The sequence below is a fragment of the Colossoma macropomum genome, unplaced genomic scaffold (assembly GCF_904425465.1).
Source record: "Colossoma macropomum unplaced genomic scaffold, Colossoma_macropomum, whole genome shotgun sequence".
In the NCBI taxonomy this organism is placed as follows: Eukaryota; Metazoa; Chordata; class Actinopteri; order Characiformes; family Serrasalmidae; genus Colossoma; species Colossoma macropomum.
Window position 1 is genome coordinate 34251784 of NW_023494784.1, and position 21563 is coordinate 34273346.

Genomic DNA, 21563 nt, shown 5'->3' on the forward strand with positions numbered 1-21563 from the left:
CTACACAGAGCCATTTTCTTTCACCAAAGAACCGGTTAAGCATGAAATGGTTCTATATAGAACTCATGATTGTAAACAGAACCATTGCCACTACTAAAGAAGAACCTTAAGAGTGTAGGATTAGAAATAAACTATATGAACTCCATTCTCCACCACTGAGTCTCAGTCTGTGATTTCAGAATGACTATTTTCATCCCCTCAAAATCCTAAAACCTGCCCAGATGTGCTCGTGATTTAATACACAACGCCTACAGAACAGTTTAGGCCGATATGACGGGCGGGACATTTCCGGGCGGAACATTCTGAGTCTCGTCCTCCTGTTCACTCCGGACCCATAACAGTGTAAAACCGGCGGGATGGCGAGAGCGTCTAAGGTAATTCAAGAAATAAACGGAAACAAATCCTCATTAAACTGATTAATAAAGACAGATACTGTCTGGGAATAACTGTTAACATGGATGCACTTCATTATCTGTGCTGCTTTAGACTCTGACGACGGCAGAGAAGTTTGCAGAAAGCAAGTTGAGCGAGAGAGAGAGATTTTAAAGCACTTCAACTGTGACAGTGTTATAAGTTCATATTTTTATGGTTTTAATGTAGATCCCTTTAACTGTCGTTATTGTAACTTACACTCCATTATTTATACGAGCCCAGCTTCTTGTTTGAATTCTCCGTTCCACCTTAAATGGTGCAGCAGCTGCATTCATTCTGGCGACTGTATGTTCTGTTCTGAGTCGCTGCTGCACCGTTTAAAGACTCGAACAAGACTCGGACTTCAGCTTCGTATCATTTATTTTCTGTGTTAACAGGAGAAATTAATTTTAGTTTCAAAAGTGATTGAAGTGGTAGTTTGTTGGCCGCTCTTCGGCTTTAAGTTAGCTCGCAGCATCCCACTTAACTATAAACCAGTAACCTGGTTTAGGGTGTTTTATTCTGCATAAGGTTGAACTGTTCTAGTTGACATGGTAACCCAGATATTTTTAGTCAGGCAAATACAGACATGTTTCAACTTGTCTGTTTATTCTCTGGTAAATTGTTTAGCACCACCTAGTGGTGAACGTTTTTACCAGCAATCTAGTTAAAACTTATTAGAGGGCCAAAATAAAAAATGTGATCACACTTAGAGTGAGATCTTTCAGTTTAAACACTATGAAAACCCTATTCTGATGATACATCTTGATGTGGGAGGAATTTCTGAAAGACTGCAAGCACTATACGGAGAGTGAGCTCGCTATTTTAAAAGTTTCATTTTCTGTTAGCTGCTAATGCACAACCCAATGGTAGTATGATGTGTTTGCATATTGCATGTTGGTTATTGTACTGAGATAACACTGATGGACCGAAACAGAAAAAGGATACAAAATCATGAATTCTCTCAAACTGATAAGGTGGAAAGATGCAGTTCTGTGCTACAGAATATCGCATGATCAACAATGTATTTAGGGCTAGTTTTAGGCTGGAATGTCCATTTAAGGCTACTTATTCTTATTCAACAAATCAGTTTTGTATAATAGACTTTAGTGGATTATTTCCATGCCTAGGAGTGTTTTCTTTTTTTTCACCTACAGTGATCACAATCTAGCATTTACACACAATTAGTCATAAAGAAAAACACATTTAAGCATTTAAAGTTTTAAAAAAAAACACAACAGCAGTCATACAGAAAAGACACTTGTTGGAATCCAGGTTTTGTTCAGCCCAATCATTGGGAAAAAAGATTTCTTTAAAGAGATTAAGAGAGACTCTAACTGGCCACACATAGTCATAAGTTGTGATGATGTATATCATGTGTTGTGTGTAGATATGGTGCATGTTTGTAGCATTAGTATTATCTTTCTCTTTCTGTAGTCTGCTTTGGTCCTTTGCATGGATGTGGGCTTCTCTATGAGCAACTCTGGTCCTGGTCAGGAAGCCCCATTCGAGCAAGCTAAGAAGGTCATCCAGAAATTCATCCAGCGCCAGGTAAGTTGCTTTACTTTAATAGGTACTTGAAGAGGTACCATTTATTTCTTGATATGTACGCTTTGCATCTGAGCATTACTTTGCTACTATTTTAGGTTTTTGCTGAGAACAAGGATGAGTTGGCCCTGGTCCTTTTTGGTACAGATGAGACAAAGAATCCACTGGCCCAAGATGGCCAGTACCAGAACATCTGTGTACACCGACATCTGATGTTGCCAGATTTTGAGCTGCTGGAGGAAATTGAAGATCAGCTTCAGCCTGGTAGTCAGCATGCAGACTGTATCCTTTCTGAAGTTTCTCTGCTTACATAATACACACTGATTTATCGTCTCATTTAGGGTTGCGGCAGGAGAGTAATCTTTATATATGTCTAGATATTTTTATGTACATGTCTGCTAATATCGGTGTAGAAATGAAGAAATTAGGTCTAGGTCCACCTGGATTAACATTACAAGGAAATATAACATGTATTTCTGTAGACTTATATAGTTAAATATAATACTCTCAAAGGCTGCTGTTTTTTGTTTTTTTTTCTTTCATAAAAGGCACATCCTGCTTTTTTTGTGTGTTCTCTGGTGTTGTACCTTTTCCCTTGAGGTAATGTTTGTGGTCATAATTCATTTCTCATGACCATTTCCAACCTCTCTTTATCCCTTAGAATTAAATGGGCTGTTTGTTAATGTGTCTTTAAGACTGATAAATCAGCTCTGTTGTGATTAGCCAACCTATTTTTTGCCTCATTTGAAAAGCAGTCAAGGTTGAAACAGTCCTTATAACTTTCAGTGTGAATAGGCTGGGCTGAATTGCACTCTTAAAAAGATGGTTCTTCATGGTTTCTTTAGTAAAGAAAACAGTTCTATATATAACCATGAACACTCACAGAACCCTTTGTGTGATTACATGGTTCTTTGCGTCATGAAAACGTTCTTCTGATGGATGGAGAATGTGCTGTACGTGGTTCTGTATAGCACGTTTTTTAAAAGTGGTTCTATATAACACCAAAAAGGGCTCTTCCTTGGTTACAAGCTTGGCATTGTAGCAATAGAAGAACCTGTTTTGGTGCTATATAGAACCCTTTTCAAAAAGGTGCTATATAGAGCCATATACAGCACATTCTCCTTATGTTAAATGTGTTGATCTTTGTGACATCATATAAACAATGAATTTAAAATGGGCTGTTTTGCAGCTTAGTTTCCATATGTGGACTGGGGAATGAATAGCATATTTTAAAACATGAACAATGTTTCCTACATCAAACTCTTTTATTTCCAAAAAAAGAGGAAAAGTACATTTTTCATGGTATGGACCCCTTAATCTAGTAAATGTGCAGAGAGCAATATAATTCTGATAATTGTACATCCCTAGTCTTGTTACAGAGGGTTTATTTAACATAAATCGTAACAAAATGTAAGGGTTAAATGTTTATTCTTTTAAATCAACGGCTAAGATATTGTGGTAAATCTAAATTCAGCCTAAAATAGTTTACAGACTGAGAAGCTAAGATTGCTGTTCTGATCAAAAACCCGTTTAGGTCAGGTTATATATTATAGTTTACTGGAAGGATCTGATTGCCACTTTAAAGATTTATATTATATGTGATGTTTTTTTGTCTGTATTGTTGAGATTAATTTGAGATGAATACAGGTTTAAAACCTTTAACTTCATGGCTGACAGGGCTCGATGCACTTGTTGTATGCATGGATCTTCTACAAAAAGAAACCATGTAAGGATGTTTACTACACTACCTTTCACTGGCTGCTAATACACTTCAAAATTCCTGATGTTTGTGTGATGTGATGTTGTGTTTAGGGGGAAGAAATTTGAGAGGCTGAATATCTCCCTCCTCACTGACCTCAATACACCGACCTGTGCTGATCAACTGGACGTCATCATTACCAACTTGAAGAAAGCTGGCATTACCTTGCAATTCTTGTGAGAGCCTTTTTTAACAGTTCAGCACAAATTCAGCTTGCATCAGCACTTTTTAAATAGCATAGTCCAGGACTCGCTTAGTACTGTGAAAATTGGAAATCTGAGTAGCAGCTTTACTTTGCATAATTTGTTCATAAATTTATACTTTGCTGTGTAGCCTGCCATTCCCTGTGGATGCGGATGAAGGAGCTGATGGAGGAGGAGATGCGGCAGGTCCAAGGCATCCACCCCATGGTGGAAAAGGCCTGAGTAGGGAGCAGAAGCAGGGGCTTGAAATGGTCAAGCAAGTCATGACTTCTCTTGATGAAGAGGATGGCCTGGATGAGGTCTACACCTTCAGGTACAGAGGATTAAGAAATCTATTCTTTAAGAGCTTTTGCAACATCAAATCATTTTAATTTTAATTAAGGTTAAGCTTTTGGTTAGTTTAGGTGAAACGTTAATCATGCAAGTTTTTTTTGTTAAAATTGAAAGTAGTAACATTTACTGAGTTAAGAAAAAAAAAAACATTTTAAAAGTCATGGGCACGGTCTGATTTTACGAGAGTGTTATTGGACCACGTCATACATCTTTACATATTTAAGAGAAGGTCCGGCTCAATATTTAGGTCTGAAATGCAAAATCAGCATGATACTAATGAATGAAATAAGGCCTGATGTGTTTTATTTCTGTTGAGCAGCGACGCTGTGGAGAAGCTGTCCATCTTTAAGCATATTGAGAGACGGCCCATGGCTTGGCCCTGTCAGCTCACCATCGGCAGCTCCCTTTCCATCCGCATTGTTGGATACAAAGCAGTGAGTTCAGCTAAGTTTTAAAGCAGCTACAGGCATCAGTGGGAGAGCTAAAGACAAGCCAGAAATTTCAGCTACGAATCACTGGAGCTGAGCTGTGGGGGGTGTTCATATAGGAATAGTGTGTAATTGTACATTATCCTGTAGTCATGAAGGTAGTGTTTTCAGGAGCTGATTTTGGGGTCTTATTTTGTGCTATCCAGGTGTGTGAGGAGAAAATGAAGAAGTCCTGGGCTGTTGTGGATGCTGAGAGTCACCAGAAAGACGATGTGAAGAGAGAGACGGTGTATTGCCTCAGCGACGACAACGAGACTGAAGTACAGAAAGATGACACTATTCAGGGTGAGATCAGGGACCTCTGTGTCTGCTGGTTTTGGTGGCCGAGGCTAGTTTGCCATGCCCCTTCTTTATGAATTCTTAATTTCTTTGCACAGTTTAGAGGAGTTTGGATTGGAAATTCTTTTGATTGCAGTGCTTAGATTTTTTTATTTGGTTTGTCATTTCATGAAGGTAAATAAAGAGATTAGTAATATGTTCCAGTAGTAGTTAATTGAACCCAGTTACTTCAATCAATCTAACCCTTATGCATAACTGAAGCTAGACTTGATGACTGATTTGAATGTTATGACTGAAATTTTAGCTGACAATGAATTGCCATATAAATAGTTGCAATTAACGACGTGGTTGTCAATATGAAAAACAATTGAATTGTACTAAACTGAAGCCTAAAAAGAACAAATTGGCTGCTTCCTAACTGTCAATACTTAGTAGCTGACCATAGAAGCAGCTTTAGCTCAAATACACAAGAGTTACTCACCGCTGCCCTCTGAACATTACAGAACCAGTCAGAAGTTAAAATTATTTGTAACACTTTACTGTATGACAGCACTTGTAAGGCTACATGGAAATTAATTGCAATCAGCTCAATGAATTGTGAGCAGGCAATTACGTAATAGTTGAGAAAGGCCTTCCTGCAGCTCTGAAGTTCTGTTAAACTCACACATTTTCTTCCACCCGTTCAGGTTTCCGTTATGGGAGCGATATTGTCCCGTTCTCTAAAGTGGACCAAGAGCAGATGAAGTACAAGTCAGATGGAAAGAGCTTTGCTGTGCTAGGCTTTGCTAAGCAGGAGCTGGTGAGTCCTTTGCCACTAGATGGAGCACTTTTTCAGTAAACCAGAATATTCTACCTAGGGCCAAATTTCAGACAGTGAGTAGGAGTTGCCCTTCATAAATGATGTTCACCAGCTCTCCCTGTTTAGTGTGGCAGGTCAGACCACTATAAAAGAGAGGTGGCCTGAATTCAGTAACATAAGTGTTAAAATGAGGACATCAAGAACCCCAACCAGTATACAATAAAATAACCCATCCAGTACATAATGCTTTCTGTTAACTACAAAAACAAGTGTACTAAAGATGCAAGTGCTGTTTATTTATGTGTACATGTTTGAATCTATTTGAAGTGTATTGAATTTTTATTTTTCAATGCAGATTAATCGTCATCAGTTCATGGGCAACCAAGTGATTAAGGTTTTTGCTCCCAGGGAAGATGAGGTGAGGATAAAATTAATTTATCAGTTGAAAATTACCCATATTGTGACAAGTTATTGTACAGGAATGTTATTTATAACAGATTATTCCTAGTTCTAGACTAAAATATTCAGTTTAGAATACACATTAATGTTAATTTATTCCACCATCAAGCCTAAGGTGTATCTGTAAAACATGACTTACTGTTTGTCACTTGTCACCTTGTGGTCTGTGTATGTGCTCAGCATGCAGCCGTTGCACTCTCTGCTCTAATCCGCGCGCTGGACAGTCTGAAGATGGTGGCTATTGTTCGCTATGCTTATGACCGCCGCAGCAACCCACAAGTAGGAGCTGCTTTTCCCTGCCTCAAAGAGAAATATGAGGTATGTGTGTCTGTCATACTGAACTATGTATATATGCCACCCTATGTGTTACGAGTCAGTCTCACTCTTCCCTCTGGTCCCCAGTGTCTGCAGTATGTCCAGTTGCCATACATGGAGGACCTCCGACAGTTTATTTTCCCCTCATTGGAAAACAACAAAAAGTTTGCTCCCTCAGGTGAGAGCCCGACAAGTTACATTTCCAGCTCAAATCATTTGTACAAATTAGACAAAATATTGTGTGTGCGCGTGTGGCCAAGTGCAGTTTGCCTACCTTATTACTTTTCTTTAGGACAGTTAAAAATTCAAGAGCATGATGAGCATATTTGATGGTTTAGTATTTTTGAATGAATGAATCAATGAATCCATGAATTAATCCATGAATTAATGAATCAATCCAAAAAACAAGTATCAAGTATCTCCAAAATAGTAACTTCACAGGAGAAGTGTTAAAAATAAAAGAAAAAAGAAATCAGTCACAAAACTAAGCTGCAAAAAACATCCTGTTTGGAATTCATTGTTTTTCATCGCTTTAGCCCTGCCCATTCACACTGAAATTATAAGTAGTGTTTCAACCTAGACTACTTTTTGACTGAGGCAAAAATGCAGGGCAGAACAGAACTTGTTTACAAAAATAAGTTTTAAAGACATAGCATTGTACATGTACCAGATCCTGATAAGCATCTGAAACCAAGAACAGAAGGACTGATAATATTTAATGATGGTCTTCAAAGCTGTGACTTTGACCCTAGCCGTTTCCAAAGAGCACTTATACCTCTCTGTATCCAGAGGCTCAGCTGTCAGCAGTGGATTCTCTCATCAACTCCATGATGCTGGTGGAGGAGGGTGAAGACGGAAAGAAGGAGGACATCTTCAAAGTCAACCATATCCCCAACCCACAGTTCCAGAGGCTCTTCCAGGTAGGAGGTCCAGACAGCTTATTTTCATGCTCTGTTTTTGCAGAATTCTGCCTCAAATCAGCCAGGGGCATAGTAGGAAACTGCTATGCTTGCCTGGAATTGTCTAAAATGGCTTTGTAGACACAAATGAATCCTAATTATAGTCTGCAAAAGAATAGAGAGGGAGCAGCATTAGGTTTAGTCCAAAACTGCAATTATTGAATGTGTGGAAAAACCACCAACCCTCTATTTGTGCCAGAAGCTTTACGTGCTAAGCTCACCAGTGTACTGGCGCATATTTAGCAAACCTCAGTCTATGGATATGGAATTTGGAATTCCATATAGGCCTCAAGAATGTAATTTTTCGGTTGTCAGTCTTACGCTGCGACTTACTGCTTTTGTTTTGTCTCATTACCTCAGTGCCTACACCATCGTGGAGTGAACCCAGGTGCCCCCTTGCCTCCTGTAGACCCTTGGCTAAAGAGGATACTAGACCGGCCCCAGGCCGTCTCGGCCCGCTGCCAAGGCCCCCTGCAGGAGATGAAAAAAAGCTTCCCTCTGAAGGAGGTGGTGCGGAAGAAGGAGCAGAAGACTAGTGTGGACGTGTTTGGGAATGGGTAAGAATCTCTCTAGTCAGCAAAAAAGCTGGCGGCCTAATGTGTGAGAGAAGCGTTGCATTGCTAAGCGTTAACAATGATTTGACTTTAAAACTCCTTTTTTAGTCTAAGTGTAGGTTTAATTTATATTCAGGACAGCAGCTCTACACACTGGTTTTCCTGGAAAAAGTCTGAGATTAACTTAATGTTTTTAAGAAGGGATCTCTGCTGGTGTTGTAATGTACACCCTTATATGCTTTAATGTGATGTCTGGGTCTGAAAGTAAGTTTTCTGATTTTCCTCTGACTGCAGTGAGGAGCCAAATGCTAAGAAGCTGAAACTGGATGAAGAAGATAAGTTCAATCTGGCTGAGATTTCAGAGGGAAATGTTACCTCGGTGAGAGAGTTAAATGAGTGTTGACATAAATGACGTGTTAGTATTTTTCACTACCCATGTAGAATCAAGCAGCCTGTCTCATGGTTCTATAGACAGCTCATTCATGTGTAGCTCAGTTGGGTGAATAAAATAATGAATGCTTACTTTGTTATTTGACTGCTGTTTAACTGTTTTAATTTGTACTGCATCAACGTAATGTCAGAATAGATAATGACTTTTAGTGCAGCATAAATACGTAACATGAATGTTATTTATATACAAAAGGCGAAATACATCAAAATGTATATGATTAGCATTAGTCTGCAAGTAAGTCCTTAATGAGATGTTTAAGTCTTGAATACACTGGCTCTCTAATGCTACTTTTTTATTTCTCTTCAAGGTTGGTAGTGTTAACCCTGCAAAAGACTTCCGTGCTTTAATTCAACACAAAACCATTCCCTTTGACCAAGGTAAGATTTGAACAGGCCATTATAGATATTTTTTAATCTGTAGAAGCCAAGAGGAGTTTCAGCTTTAAACTGTTGACGAGGTCATAAGCTGTGAAGCATTAGTAGAAAAGCTTCATTATATTATGTAGTTATGGTCTCATGAGTGCGATAAAAAAGAGATTTTTTTAATGTGTGTTATTCAGTCATCGATTTAAACAAAGTAGTTCAGAGTGTTTTGATGTGAAATGCTCTGTTCGAGAGAAACTTGCTAACTCGAATTTCTTTACAGTGGTGGTAATAGGAATCAGGTGTCATGATGTCTACAATTCAAAAATATCCATTTTATTTAATTTCCAAAATGACCAGAGAACCTTCGTGTGTCTTCTCAGTTTGTATATGTAATATTTATGATTTTGCTAAATTTACCAAAATCATACACTGAATATCCCTCTCTGGCATTAGTAGATTTTAAAAATGTGTTTTAGGACCAAAAACAATTTTGCTAAATGGTTGTAAAACAATGTTTCAAGCAACAGACATCATATTCAGAACCATTTTGTTTAATAACATCATATGATGCAGGTTTTATGGGATTAAGCACTTCAGACATCTGGTTCCTATCACCACCACTGTGAACAATTCTGACTTGGCTTCTCTAGAATGGAGCATTTCACATTAAACCACTCTGAATTACTGTTTATATCGTAACGCAGTTATGCAGAACATTTAGATAATTTGAGTGGAATTCCTATTGAACAAGTTTGTAACTGATTTTTGGTTGATCTTTTCAAGCTGTAAGTTCTGTGTTCTGAATAAAGATATTTGTTTTCTGCAGTTTTTATCCTCATATTTTAATTTCTGGCTTATTTTGCCAAGGAATGTTAAATGTTACTAATTGATCATATAAAGTAACTGTACTGTACACTGTTAATTCTGAATACAGAGGTAAAACTGTTGTTGACTGGAGGGCTAAACAGTTAACCATATTTTAATAATCTCACTTCTTGGGCTCAACAGACATTTCAAAAAGCTCCCAATGCTTGTGTTCCATTTGGTAGTGTATCCCCTCAGAATTGAACATTCCTGATGCTGCACAACAACAGCTGAAACAGATCACAGAGGTTTCTGATAGTACTTTGGGCCTTCTGTCTGATCTCAAATGAGAAACAGGTGTTCACAAGGCCTGGTGACACACTAGCACTGGCATAATGATTATGTATTGATATGTATCTCTGTTAAATGCATGTGATAATCGCGTTCGTATTGTGAGCAGTAATAACTCCAGTTGTCACCTGTGTCATAATGATGCATGCAGCTCCTTGTCTGCCTCTTGTCTTGCTGTCCCCAATACACTCTTTGTTTTGGGTCCTTGACAGCATGTGAGCAGCTAACCCACAGGATGGAGCAGTTGCTGGGCAACAGGAGCACTGACTACTACATGAAGACCATCACCTGCATCCAGGCCTTTAGGGAGCAGTCTGTAAAGGTGAATGCTCAATTAACGCTCAGTATTCAATTAGGGTTCACACAAGGATCAGTTACTGTTAGCCTATAGCTGAACTAACACGCATGCTTTCCAGCAGACAAACTAGTATCTGTTGCTGGATGCCCCACATCTAGACTAACATCAACACATGACTAAATAAGTAGCTTTCACACTCAGTTGATTGATAAGACTTAAGGTCAAAATTTAATGCTTTAATCGAAATCATTTATGCAGTTACATAATTGCTAAAGGCAGCAATTAGTGTTTTGTAGTACGCCCTTTACACCGCAAGTATTTTAACTTGCAAACAACAAATGAGCTGTTTCTGAAATGAGCACTCTGAATCACAGGAATTTTGTTCTGAGTGCAGCGAACACTCGGATGTTCCTGTTGACTGTTCTGAGTGTTCTAACAAAGCACAGATGTTCACACAAGCTGGCAGATAATAGGACTTTTTGCACACAGAGTTCTGTGACTATGTACTGAAACGTGTTAATCACAGTTAATAATCATTCTCACAAGATTGGTCAAAGCAATTTGAGTTCTGTTTCTTTTGAACATTCCTACAAAGAGCAAAGGAGGCATCTGTACTGCACTAAAGCAAGCATTCTGCAACTTTCTAATTATTTAAAGGTGGTCACTAGACCTTTTTATTGCCTTTTAATAAACATAACATCTATCCACATAAATAGGAGTATCTACATATATAGAAATAGTATATTTACTTTGTGTGCTTTGTGTTGTGCATTATATGGCAGTATTGGTGTATTTCATTGCAAACTATGAGCTTAGAAGTTTGATTTGTGTGGAACAGTAGACAAGCTGGATATACTAAACTCAAAAAAGCAGTAACATATGACTAAACTTTCCAGGTTTCAAATGCAGAACTTTTCAACATCTACATGCAGTCTCTGAAGAAGAGTGTTCCAGACAGTAGTCCTCAGGAATTCTGGGATCTGCTTGTTCAAGGTCTGTATAGGCAATTGTAATGGGACGACTCACAAAAATCTAAATTCAGTTCTATGCCATACAGTGGTATCTCAAAAATAAGAACTGGAAACCACTAGTTATGATACAGTACAGTGCGCTACAATACAATTTGATACAATACGATATACAGTCTAGGGATACACACTATTTAAGTATGACTGCGCAACAAGTATTTTAGACCCATACTTGACGATGTATTTATTGAACCCCAGAACAGCAGAATATTTAGGTGTTGCTGGGTTAATACATTAAGATATCTAAATTTTATTCATTTTACTGATAATTTTTTTGAACTCTCTTCAAATATGTGATATATTTCTCTGTAATAGGGATGCACCAAAATTCCAGCCACCAAAACATTCTGACCATTTTTCGACCAAAATGTTTCTGTAGGGTCAGGTTTTAAAATAACAAAAAAACAATCACAAATGGCGGCGCCAAAGTGCAAAGTATAACTGAAAAGTAGTGGAAGTTGCTGTCTTGGATAACTAGCCATTCTCTGTTGTTGAGGATGTTTGATTACATGACGCGTTCTGTAGTCTACATGGTGTAATAATTTCAGTACGTTATATTACGTACACTGTTTAAGTTATTGACAGCTCAATTGTGTCCTGTTGAAAGCAGATTTAATCAATAATAAAAGTGTATCTTCTTTATTATGTTTAGTATATTTATTTAAAAGCATAGATAAAATGGCAAATTAAGAAAAAAAACTTGGTTTCCGGCCAGGTGTATCTTGAATTTCAGTTTTGTTTTTAGCCAGGAATTTTCATTTTGGTGCATCATTACTTCATAATGCTAACCCAGGTTCACTTTCTACATTTTATAAATGTTTATATATCAGCACTGGTATAGGAGAATATGTACATTAAAGTGTTGGCTGTCAGCATTGCCCCTCAATATCGATGCATCCGTAATTACATTCCTAATACACAGTACAAACATAAATTCTCCAAATGAGCTTTAAGCAGACACAATTATCACTAACTCTGTTTGCAGATGCTCTAACATTAATCAGCAAGGATGAAGTGGAGAGCAGCACAGTGTCCAAACAAGAGGCAGACCAGGTGCTTACAATGCTTTCGCTCTTCTTTGATAACCTATCAGTAAATATTGGTTACTGTGTGGCTGCTTTACATTTTTTTACCATGTGTATGTTCACTTATATCTAAATGAGTTTTATCTCCCTAGTTTTTGATGTCTGAAGAGGAAAAGGAGGATGCAGTTATTCCTATCCAGGACGATGCAGGAGATGTGGATGATTTGGTAAGTGTGATTTATGGTGTTAAAACAGTGGGTTCGATCTGTAGCTTTTTACTGATGCGTTTGTACTGTGCTTTTTGTGATCTGTTCTTATCTTTTTTTACACAGCTGGACATGATGTAAACATCCATCTATCCGTTGGCTAGTGCTTGTTCCTTTTGCTTCATTTTCATTCCTCTTCATCAGAGCACCTGATGGTTTCTAGTTTTTTTGTAAAGAAAGGAAGTGTAGTTTTAGCGAAACACAAGACTGTTTACCACCGTCTTATGCCAAATAAATAATTAATTAAATAAAAGCAGAATGTGTGAAATGTCTAATAAGAAGAAAATGGTTTTACGTTTTGAATGCTGCTTTGAATGGGTTAATTTTCTGTATCCTCTGTTAACCAGTGTTTTCCACTCATGGTGTGATCACTCAGCAGGGGCTCATTTATAGAAATACTTTGTTCCACAATTTCCACCCAGCTGTCAGCTTTTAAAGTGTATGTATCTCTAACTTGATCTTATTGAAATCAGATCACAGTTCATTGCACATATTGCAAGGTTGGAGACTCTACAGACAATACAAAAGAGAATGCCAGATTTTATTGTTAGACATAATGAAGTTGGTTTGGATGAAGTTTTCCTCTGTTTCACAGCTAAATACTGTAAATACCCTTTTCCTACTGTGGTGCACCTTTGATGTTTCAAATATAACCTGCTGTAATTTTCTAAAGACAAATAAATGCCTTAACTGACTGTGTTCATTCTGTTGTTATGTCAAAGTTTAAAACCAGTCTTTCACATTTGCACATTTAAATGCACGTTTAGAAATCAATTTTTTTTTGGGGGGGCGTTCTTTCTACCAGAACACCTCTGTTTTTGAAGTGTTTGAAAGTCCAGACTAATCTTAAAGAAGTTAAAGTAATTTAAGTAATTTTTTTAACTCACTAATTGATATCAATGTTTGTCACTGTCAGTCCATCAGTAATGAACACATGAATGATAATGTTCACACAATAATGAATGAATGAATGTTTAAATGTATATATGCCAATAAGCATACATACAGTAAAAGTGATAAGAATACTAAAAAGGTTGCTTTTGTCTTCTGAGCTAATTTAAAAAACAAAGGTTGGTTCCAGATTTCTCTGCAGCACCTCCAGCCATCACAGATTCTTTAAAATTCCATCACCAGCTTACCTGATTTAACATAATGATTAGCCAAAACAGGCGGTGAATGATAACTACGAGTAATACTGGGCTGCCATGGGGGGGGTGGGGTGGGGTGGAAATCATTTAACAAATACATTGGTGTTTGTAAAATTACTACTTATGATAATATTTGTATTTATTGCAGTATTAGTGTTTTCATGAATAAATCAATGCTTACCACCCATGAAACTTCTCAAGTGCCTAAAACCTTTGCACCATACTGTATTCTCAAAAGAAAAAAAATAGGTTTTCTTTTTGGTTTTGTGTGCTGATGCAACTAATGAGCAATACTAGTCACACAAGACAAATTAGCACAGTTGTGAGCAGTTTATTTTACACTGATGTGAAATTAGCAGGATGTGATAAAAAAAATTAAAATGCACTGGAGCTTGACTGATTGTCAAGAGAAAATAAAGAAGATAGAGGGAAATCTCCCAGCCTTTAAAATTTGTAACGTACTTGTAACCTAAATGGAGTCATGAAGGACGAGCCTGAAGCTCCTCCTCCTTCCAATCTAACATCCTATCAATTTCTCCCTACTACCTTCTGTTTTCTATGACAAAGTTTCTGCACCCCAAAACCGCCCGATTTCTTCCCTGTTCCGCAGTCTGGCGTTTTAGCTTAAAGCAGAAGTCACATAAAACTCCAGCCCAAGTCTTCAATTCTGTCCCCTCAGTCGGTCATTTTTCATACTCCGACCAAGTGTAATATGTAAAAATAAAATGTAAGGAGAGAAAGGTATGTTTTTTTATCTCTTGGAAATGTAATTGAGTAAAAGTCCAAGTTTCTGGTTTCAGTAATGCTTGAAGGATCATTTTGGATCATGGTTACACCACTGTTAAAACTACCTATTGTACTGCCACGCGTGCAGCTCTTGGTCATTCCAACCACAGTTTTGTTCACTTCATACCAGCATACAGGCAGAAGCTCAAAACCAACAAGCCTGTCGTCACAACAGCGAAGAGATGGACCAGTAGAGACACTGAAAGGTACAAGCCTGCTTTAAATCCACCATCAACTGTTTCTGAAGGTGCGACACAGAGCCTAGACGAATATACAGACACCGTGATGTCATACATCAAATCAGTTTCAGCAAGGACAGCTGCATTTCAACCACAGCATGAGTGAAATACAACAAGCAGGATGTTATCAGGCTTTTCAACAGACAGAAGGTGAGAAAAGATCTGGGGCCAGAGTCTCTCTGACCACCCTAAAGCACTGCTGTGACCAACTAGCACCAATTTTCACCAACATCTTCAACAGATTGCTGGAATTTTGCTCTGTTCCCACATGCTTCAAAACATCTACCATCATTCCGGTCCCCCAAAAAACAAACATTACTGGACTAAATGACTACAGGCCAGTATCCCTGACCTCTGTAGTCATGAAGGCCATTATAAACCCTCTGCTGGGTCCGCTGCAGTTCGCATACAGACCTAACAGGTCTGTTGATGATGCAATCAGCTTGGCCCTGCATTTATGCTACAGCATCTCAACAGTCCTGGAACCTACACTAGAGTTCTGTTTGTGGACAGCTTTCAACACCATAGTGCCAGTAGTGCTGGTCAAACTATCCTAGCTGCTTGTGCCAGATCCCGTCTGCCAGTGGATCATGGACTTCTTGACAAACAGGAGACAGCAGGTGCGACACACGTCAAACCCTCAGTACTAGTGTACCACAAGGTTGTGTGCTCTCACCCCTTCTCTTCGTTGTGATTGTGTCTCTAAGGAACCAACTGTAAAGATCCTAAAGTTTGCAGATGACCCCACTGTGGTGGGTCTTATAGTCAATGGAAATGAGCCTGCCTACAGAAAGGAAGTAAAACAGCTGGTGTCCTGGTGCAGCAGCAACCACCTGTTGCTCAACACAAAAAAGACTGTAGAGATGGTGGTGGACTTCAGACACAACGCCCTTCCCCACACCTCAATGGCTCTGTGGTTTCCACTGTGCAGTCACTCAAGTTCCTGAGCACCACCATATGGAGTGACCTGAGGTGGGATAGCAACACAGCCCTCATCACCAAGACAGCACAGCAGAGATGTTCTTCCAGAGACAGCTGAAGGAATTCAACCTGCCTCAGAGCCTGATGATCCAGTTCTACACAGCGAGCATCAAGTCTATCCTCACATCCATTACCATCCGGTTTGGTTCCTTCACCTTACAAGAACGAACCAAACGTCAGTGTGTAATCAGGACAGCTGGAGGACCATTGGATGTAGTCTGCCAATGCTACAACAGCAGGGTGATTAAGTGCACCGGCAAAATAACAACTGACCCCTCTCATCCTGGACATCACCTCTTCCAGCCACTTCCCTCTGGTAGAGGATTCAAGGCCATCAAAGCCAGCACAACAAGACAGGCTGCCTGTGGTGCAGTGGATCAACTACTTCACAATCTTCAAAGGCGACACAGTTAAATTACTGATTGTTTTAATTACATATTGCACAATAAGATGATAAAGCAGCCGTCTGCCAGTGTTCTGTCTTCATGCTTACTAGTAGTTTACATCTTGTGGTGTAACCTCAAAAGGGATGTAAGGTTTGAAGATTCTGTTCATACCACTCACATCTCTGCGTTCACCTTGGATGCAGATCTTGATCTTCTGAAAGTGTATTTTTTCACAATCAACAGCTTCCATTTGTTATTTGTGAGGTCATTTGCTGAACAGATCTTGTCGTCTATTTAATGATGTACAGCTTGCCTCACTTCCTAAGCTGACAGACACCAACAACACATTCCAAAAGCAAATGTAACTCTGTAATTAAGACTAGCTCTGAAATGAACACACCTGTTTAATTAGGCACAGCTGCAAAGTGTATTTTCCTAAACCTCTGCTTTTGGTTCCCTGAAACAACATGAATATTTAAAATGTGCCAATTAAAATCAACACTAGAAATGGATACAAATAAGTTTAACACTCCCAGACTGCACACGTTGAAAGAGTATTCACAGAGATCTCAGCCAAAACTTGGTGAGGGACGTGTCTTCTGAGGACAAGTAAGTGAATTACCTGTTATTGTCATCATATCTTCATTTGTGCATTTGAGGCTTAAACATCAGACCTTAGTTTGATTGTGTGTGTGTGATGTTGCTATGTAAAGACATACAACGTGATCTGAAAAACTCCCACGAAATATGACCCAACGTCTCTGACTTTTGAATTATTATTTCAGCTTTTGCAGGGTGATACACACCATATTTTAGCGTATATATCACACGTGTGTGTGTCTGTGTGTATGTGTTTATTTATATACTTATATGGTGCTGCTTTGAGTTTTCGTTTGGCTGGCTTCATTTTCCACACAGTAGGAATGCAGACCTAAGTACACATAAAATAATATAGTAACTGATTACATGGCTTTTCTTGAGTTGACTCAACTTGAGGACACCAGAGTTCACACAACTCAAGACAAGTCAGGTCAAGTGGCTTTTATTGTCATTCCATCTATGCACAAGTGCGCAGTGGAGCGGACTTACATTCCTCCAGGAACAAGGTGCACCATGGAACAAACTTCTTAGTTGAGTCAAGAATTCTCCCAGCTACTGTTTCTAGGTCTGCATCTCAGTTAGATAAACAAAACTGAATTTGTGCTTTTAACTCAATGTCTCCACCAGCTGGCGCTCCTTCTATCATACAGTCCCATCTGGCATAGTTTACTTTTGGGCTTCCAGATATGGACAGCTGTGGCATTGTTGGGATTCAAACTCACAACCTCCTGATGTTGGGATGAATTATTAGACAGTTGCACCACATGAGACTGTGCCATGCTTTAAAGTTAAAACAACAAATATTTTCTACTGTGTATTAAACACTTGTAGACACAAATGCTAAGTTGCTTCATGTGTTCCTGAGTCCACCACAGTGGACTAAGCCAGTTGTGAGTTAAGGACATCCATAACTGAGTACCCAAGAGGAAAAATGTCTAGCAGGATTGTATGATGGAAAGAGTCCTGGCCAGAGAGGAAGTTGGGTATAAAAAACAAGTTCATTTTATTTACTGAGATGCTGAACTTAAAAATGTAAAAAGCTTTTGACTCAACTAAAAAGTGTGAACTGTGTGAACTCTTGTGTCCTCAAGTTGAGTCAACTCAAGAAAAGCCACGTAATCAGTTGCTATATCATCTTGAGTTGAGCTGACTTCTCATTTTTAACAATGTATGTACTGAAAACCATCAATGTTCACCAATGTAGTTTAGCTGATCTTCCCCTGAAGTCCATGTTAAATGGATAAACAGTGCATGGAGCAGTGATGGAGGAGTGAGGAATAGTTTTTTTACAGAGAAGTAACTTAATACAGATCTGTTAACATTCAGCTTTAGGTGACAGGCTTCCTATCAGCCCTTACTCACTATCTTTTGAGAGCTAACAGATGGAGGGGGGGAAGGTGAAATACAGCTGTGTGAGGAGCTGTGTGGTGTAATTATAGAGGAAAGGCTGGTGTGAAAGAGATAGTAGAGGAGAAAATCTTTGAGTATCAGTGAATCTGCTGAAGAAAATGCATTGTCTAGCGATTAGGATGGAAACGATTATTTGCCATATAATCGAAGTAATGGGTATTAAATGTGAGCTTTAAAACTGTTAGTGTTATTGCTTTTATTTCTCTGCAGGGATGAAAGGCTGTTGGATTTTAGTGCTTCTCCTAAACTGCAGAGAGGTCAATGAGAGATTTTCATTAGAGAACACGGAGATGTTCATTGTCTCCTAAAACTCTTCCACTCTGTCTCTTAGCTTGATGACAAAGCTTTCTGCCCTGTCTCACTTTCAGAGGTGAGTAGAGTAGTGTTGTTACTTCTGCGAATGATGACTCAAAAAATAAAAAAAATAAAAAGTAGTGTTGCTACATTTTACATTTTATGTTTTAATTTTTCCAACTTGTTAACCTCAAGAAATGAATAAAACTTGTGCACTAAAAATGCCTTATTTAAGTTCTTTGTAGAGGGTGTGTTAACTTCTTCACTTTGAAAATCAATAAAACATTTATTGAGGGTGTTCAAACTTTTGCATATGACTGTACGTGAACAGGAGTAAAAGCTATCATGTGAAAATACTTGAGTACGTGTAACTGAGTAAGTTGTGATTTCACGCCTCAGCTCACGCTGCCTCGTACACACTTCACTGTTCATTTCATTTTCACTTTATGTGGTTTTTGCATGACTAGGCTCATAAATGGTGAATACAGTGCTGTGCAAAGTGTATTTTCCTAAACCTCTGCATTTGGTTCCCTGAAACAACATGAATATTTAAAATGTGCCAATTAAAATCAACACTAGAAATGGATACAAATAAGTTTAACACTCCCAGACTGTATGCATTGAAAGAGTATTCAAAGAGATCTCAGTCAAAACTTGGTGAAGGATGTCTCTTCTGAGGACAAGTAAGTGAATTACCTGTTATCGTCATCATATCTTCATTTGTGCATTTGAGGCTTAAACATCAGACCTTAGTTTTGATTCTGTGCGTGTGATGTTGATACGTAAAGACATACGACGTGGTCTGAAAAAGTCCCACGAAATATGACCCAACGCCTCTTCTCTTTTGAGTTATTATTTCAGCTTTTGCGTATTTTAGCGTATATATTACACACACACATATAAACATATGTACATACATATATATATATATATATACACACATATATATATATATATATATATATACACACATATATATATATATATATATATATATATATATATATATATATATATACATGTGTGTATGTGTTTATTTATGTACTTATATGGTGCTGCTTTGAGTTTTCACTTGGCTGGTAAATGGTGAATACATTGCTGTGCAAGAGTCAGAAACCACCTTTTAATTATTTAACCTCCAGTCAAAACAGCCATTAAGTACAAGTTATTCAATTTCAGGATATATATATATATATATATATATATATATATATATATATATATATATATATATATATATATATATAAAGGAGCTCAGATGTAAGATCATCCATTTTCATAAAGAAGAGGAAGTTATATGCAAATCAGTTCAAAAATAGATTATGAGAAGCAGAAAATGCAACCAACCTCTAAGACTGAACTTTTCAGGTGTTTAAAAATATCCCTGCAGATTTTTTTAAAAAACTGAAAGCAAGACTCCTGAAAAGAATGGAAGCTGTGAAAAGTGGACAAACAAAATTTAAAAAAAGATGTTATATTTAGTTGTTGAGGCTTCTGTGTAATATTATGTTAAATATATGTTATCGTTTTTTTTTCTTGACACTGAAAAATGAATGCCATATTGAATGGTTGTTTTGACTGGAAATTAAATGCATGCTGGGTGGTCTCTGACTAGCTCAGTACTTTAAATATGAAATGTAGTAAACTATGAGCTGTAAAAGTTCATTAGAGAATCACACACCTAGCACAGCAGAAAAAGGATAAAAGAAGCTTCTACTATTGTAATGGGAGTTTGAAATCTAGCTGTCAAGTGCCGTCCACTGTCAGGGGTCACCAGCTGGCTACATCTGTTTGTGTTTGGCCTAGTCCAGGTCTGCCCAAAGTGTGTCCCGTAGGTCAAGGTTACTTGTAAGGATGTTTGATTTGGCTGGCCAGAAAATCACTCCAAAGCCACCTCCTCACCTAATGAGAGGACAAACATACTTTACTACTATAAATAACTTATTAAATGCTTATTTATATTAAAATTGTATTTTTGAACTAAAACAGTAAATTGTTTTAAATTACATTTATTTATTAAAACCTACCTGCCTTATTTATTTGTATAGTCTTTTTTGGCCCAAGTGGACCCCCAAGACAAAAAGTTTGGGCACTCTTGATCTAGATGGTTCTGAAAAACGAATGCTGCCACCACAAAAATGATTCAGCAGCAAAGTTCCTGCACAGGAACAACATCTATAAAACCCGATGGCATTCAGGTCCTTCATTTTCTGTCACAGTGCAAAGCCTGAACCATCCTAAAATAATAATACAGTAAATCATGTAGCACAGAAACTCTCAAACATTTCTGTCGATTCTAATCCCAAACTTCTGTTACATACAGTACTTTTTAGTCTTATGGCCATAATGACCTGATATTACCTTGATACTATTTCATCTCACGTGTCATTACTCTCGCTCCTGAGCAAATGTCTCTCTTCTTGCCACATTTCTGTCAGCTTAATGAAGAAGGAATGGAGTAGACCGCCTTAGAAAAGAGATTTTTTTCTTTTTCTTCAGGCAGAGATTTGTACTCTGCACATCTGCCACATCATTTTAATGTCTTCAGTTTGGAAAAAATTGTAACAACCTGTAATGACTATCATTTCAAACTTTGAAAGGGAACAGTGCAGCACTCTGATGTTCTCAATTATACTTTATCCTTTTCCTTCAGTTAGGCCTCCTGAAAAAGAACATAAAAGAACAGTGAGGAAGAGGGCTGAGGAGGAGTGTTCCAGTAAATGCAGCCAGTTCTGGATATTACAATCTTCTCTTTCAGGCTATGAGGCTGTGCAGTTGTATTATGTTATTTTTTATGTAACCTTTAAGATTGCTCCATCCATCTTCTAAGATGATTATCCCTCTGGGTCACGGAGGGTGATGGAGCCTATCCCAGTCTTCATCGGGTGTAAGGCAGGAAACACCTTGGGCAGGTCACCAGTCCATCGCAGGGCAGACACACAGACATTCACACACACCTAGGGGCAATTTAGCATCTCCAGTTGGCCTGGCTGCATGTCTTTGGACTGTGGGAGGAAACCCATG

At 38.2% G+C, this 21563-nt stretch overlaps 1 protein-coding gene across 1 annotated transcript; it reads left to right on the top strand.

The window, feature by feature from the left end:
- Positions 1 to 312: 312 nt before the first annotated feature.
- xrcc5 (X-ray repair complementing defective repair in Chinese hamster cells 5) lies at positions 313 to 13390 on the top strand. Its single transcript, XM_036569686.1, has 21 exons — positions 313 to 374; positions 1849 to 1962; positions 2058 to 2241; positions 3637 to 3685; positions 3772 to 3894; positions 4052 to 4234; positions 4574 to 4688; positions 4889 to 5027; positions 5708 to 5820; positions 6176 to 6238; positions 6460 to 6597; positions 6682 to 6772; positions 7384 to 7514; positions 7914 to 8110; positions 8402 to 8486; positions 8866 to 8935; positions 10291 to 10400; positions 11273 to 11369; positions 12390 to 12457; positions 12582 to 12656; positions 12762 to 13390. The coding sequence occupies exons 1-21, from the start codon at positions 357 to 359 to the stop codon at positions 12774 to 12776; spliced, it is 2178 nt and encodes a 725-aa protein (XP_036425579.1). The 5' UTR covers positions 313 to 356; the 3' UTR covers positions 12777 to 13390.
- Positions 13391 to 21563: the final 8173 nt, after the last annotated feature.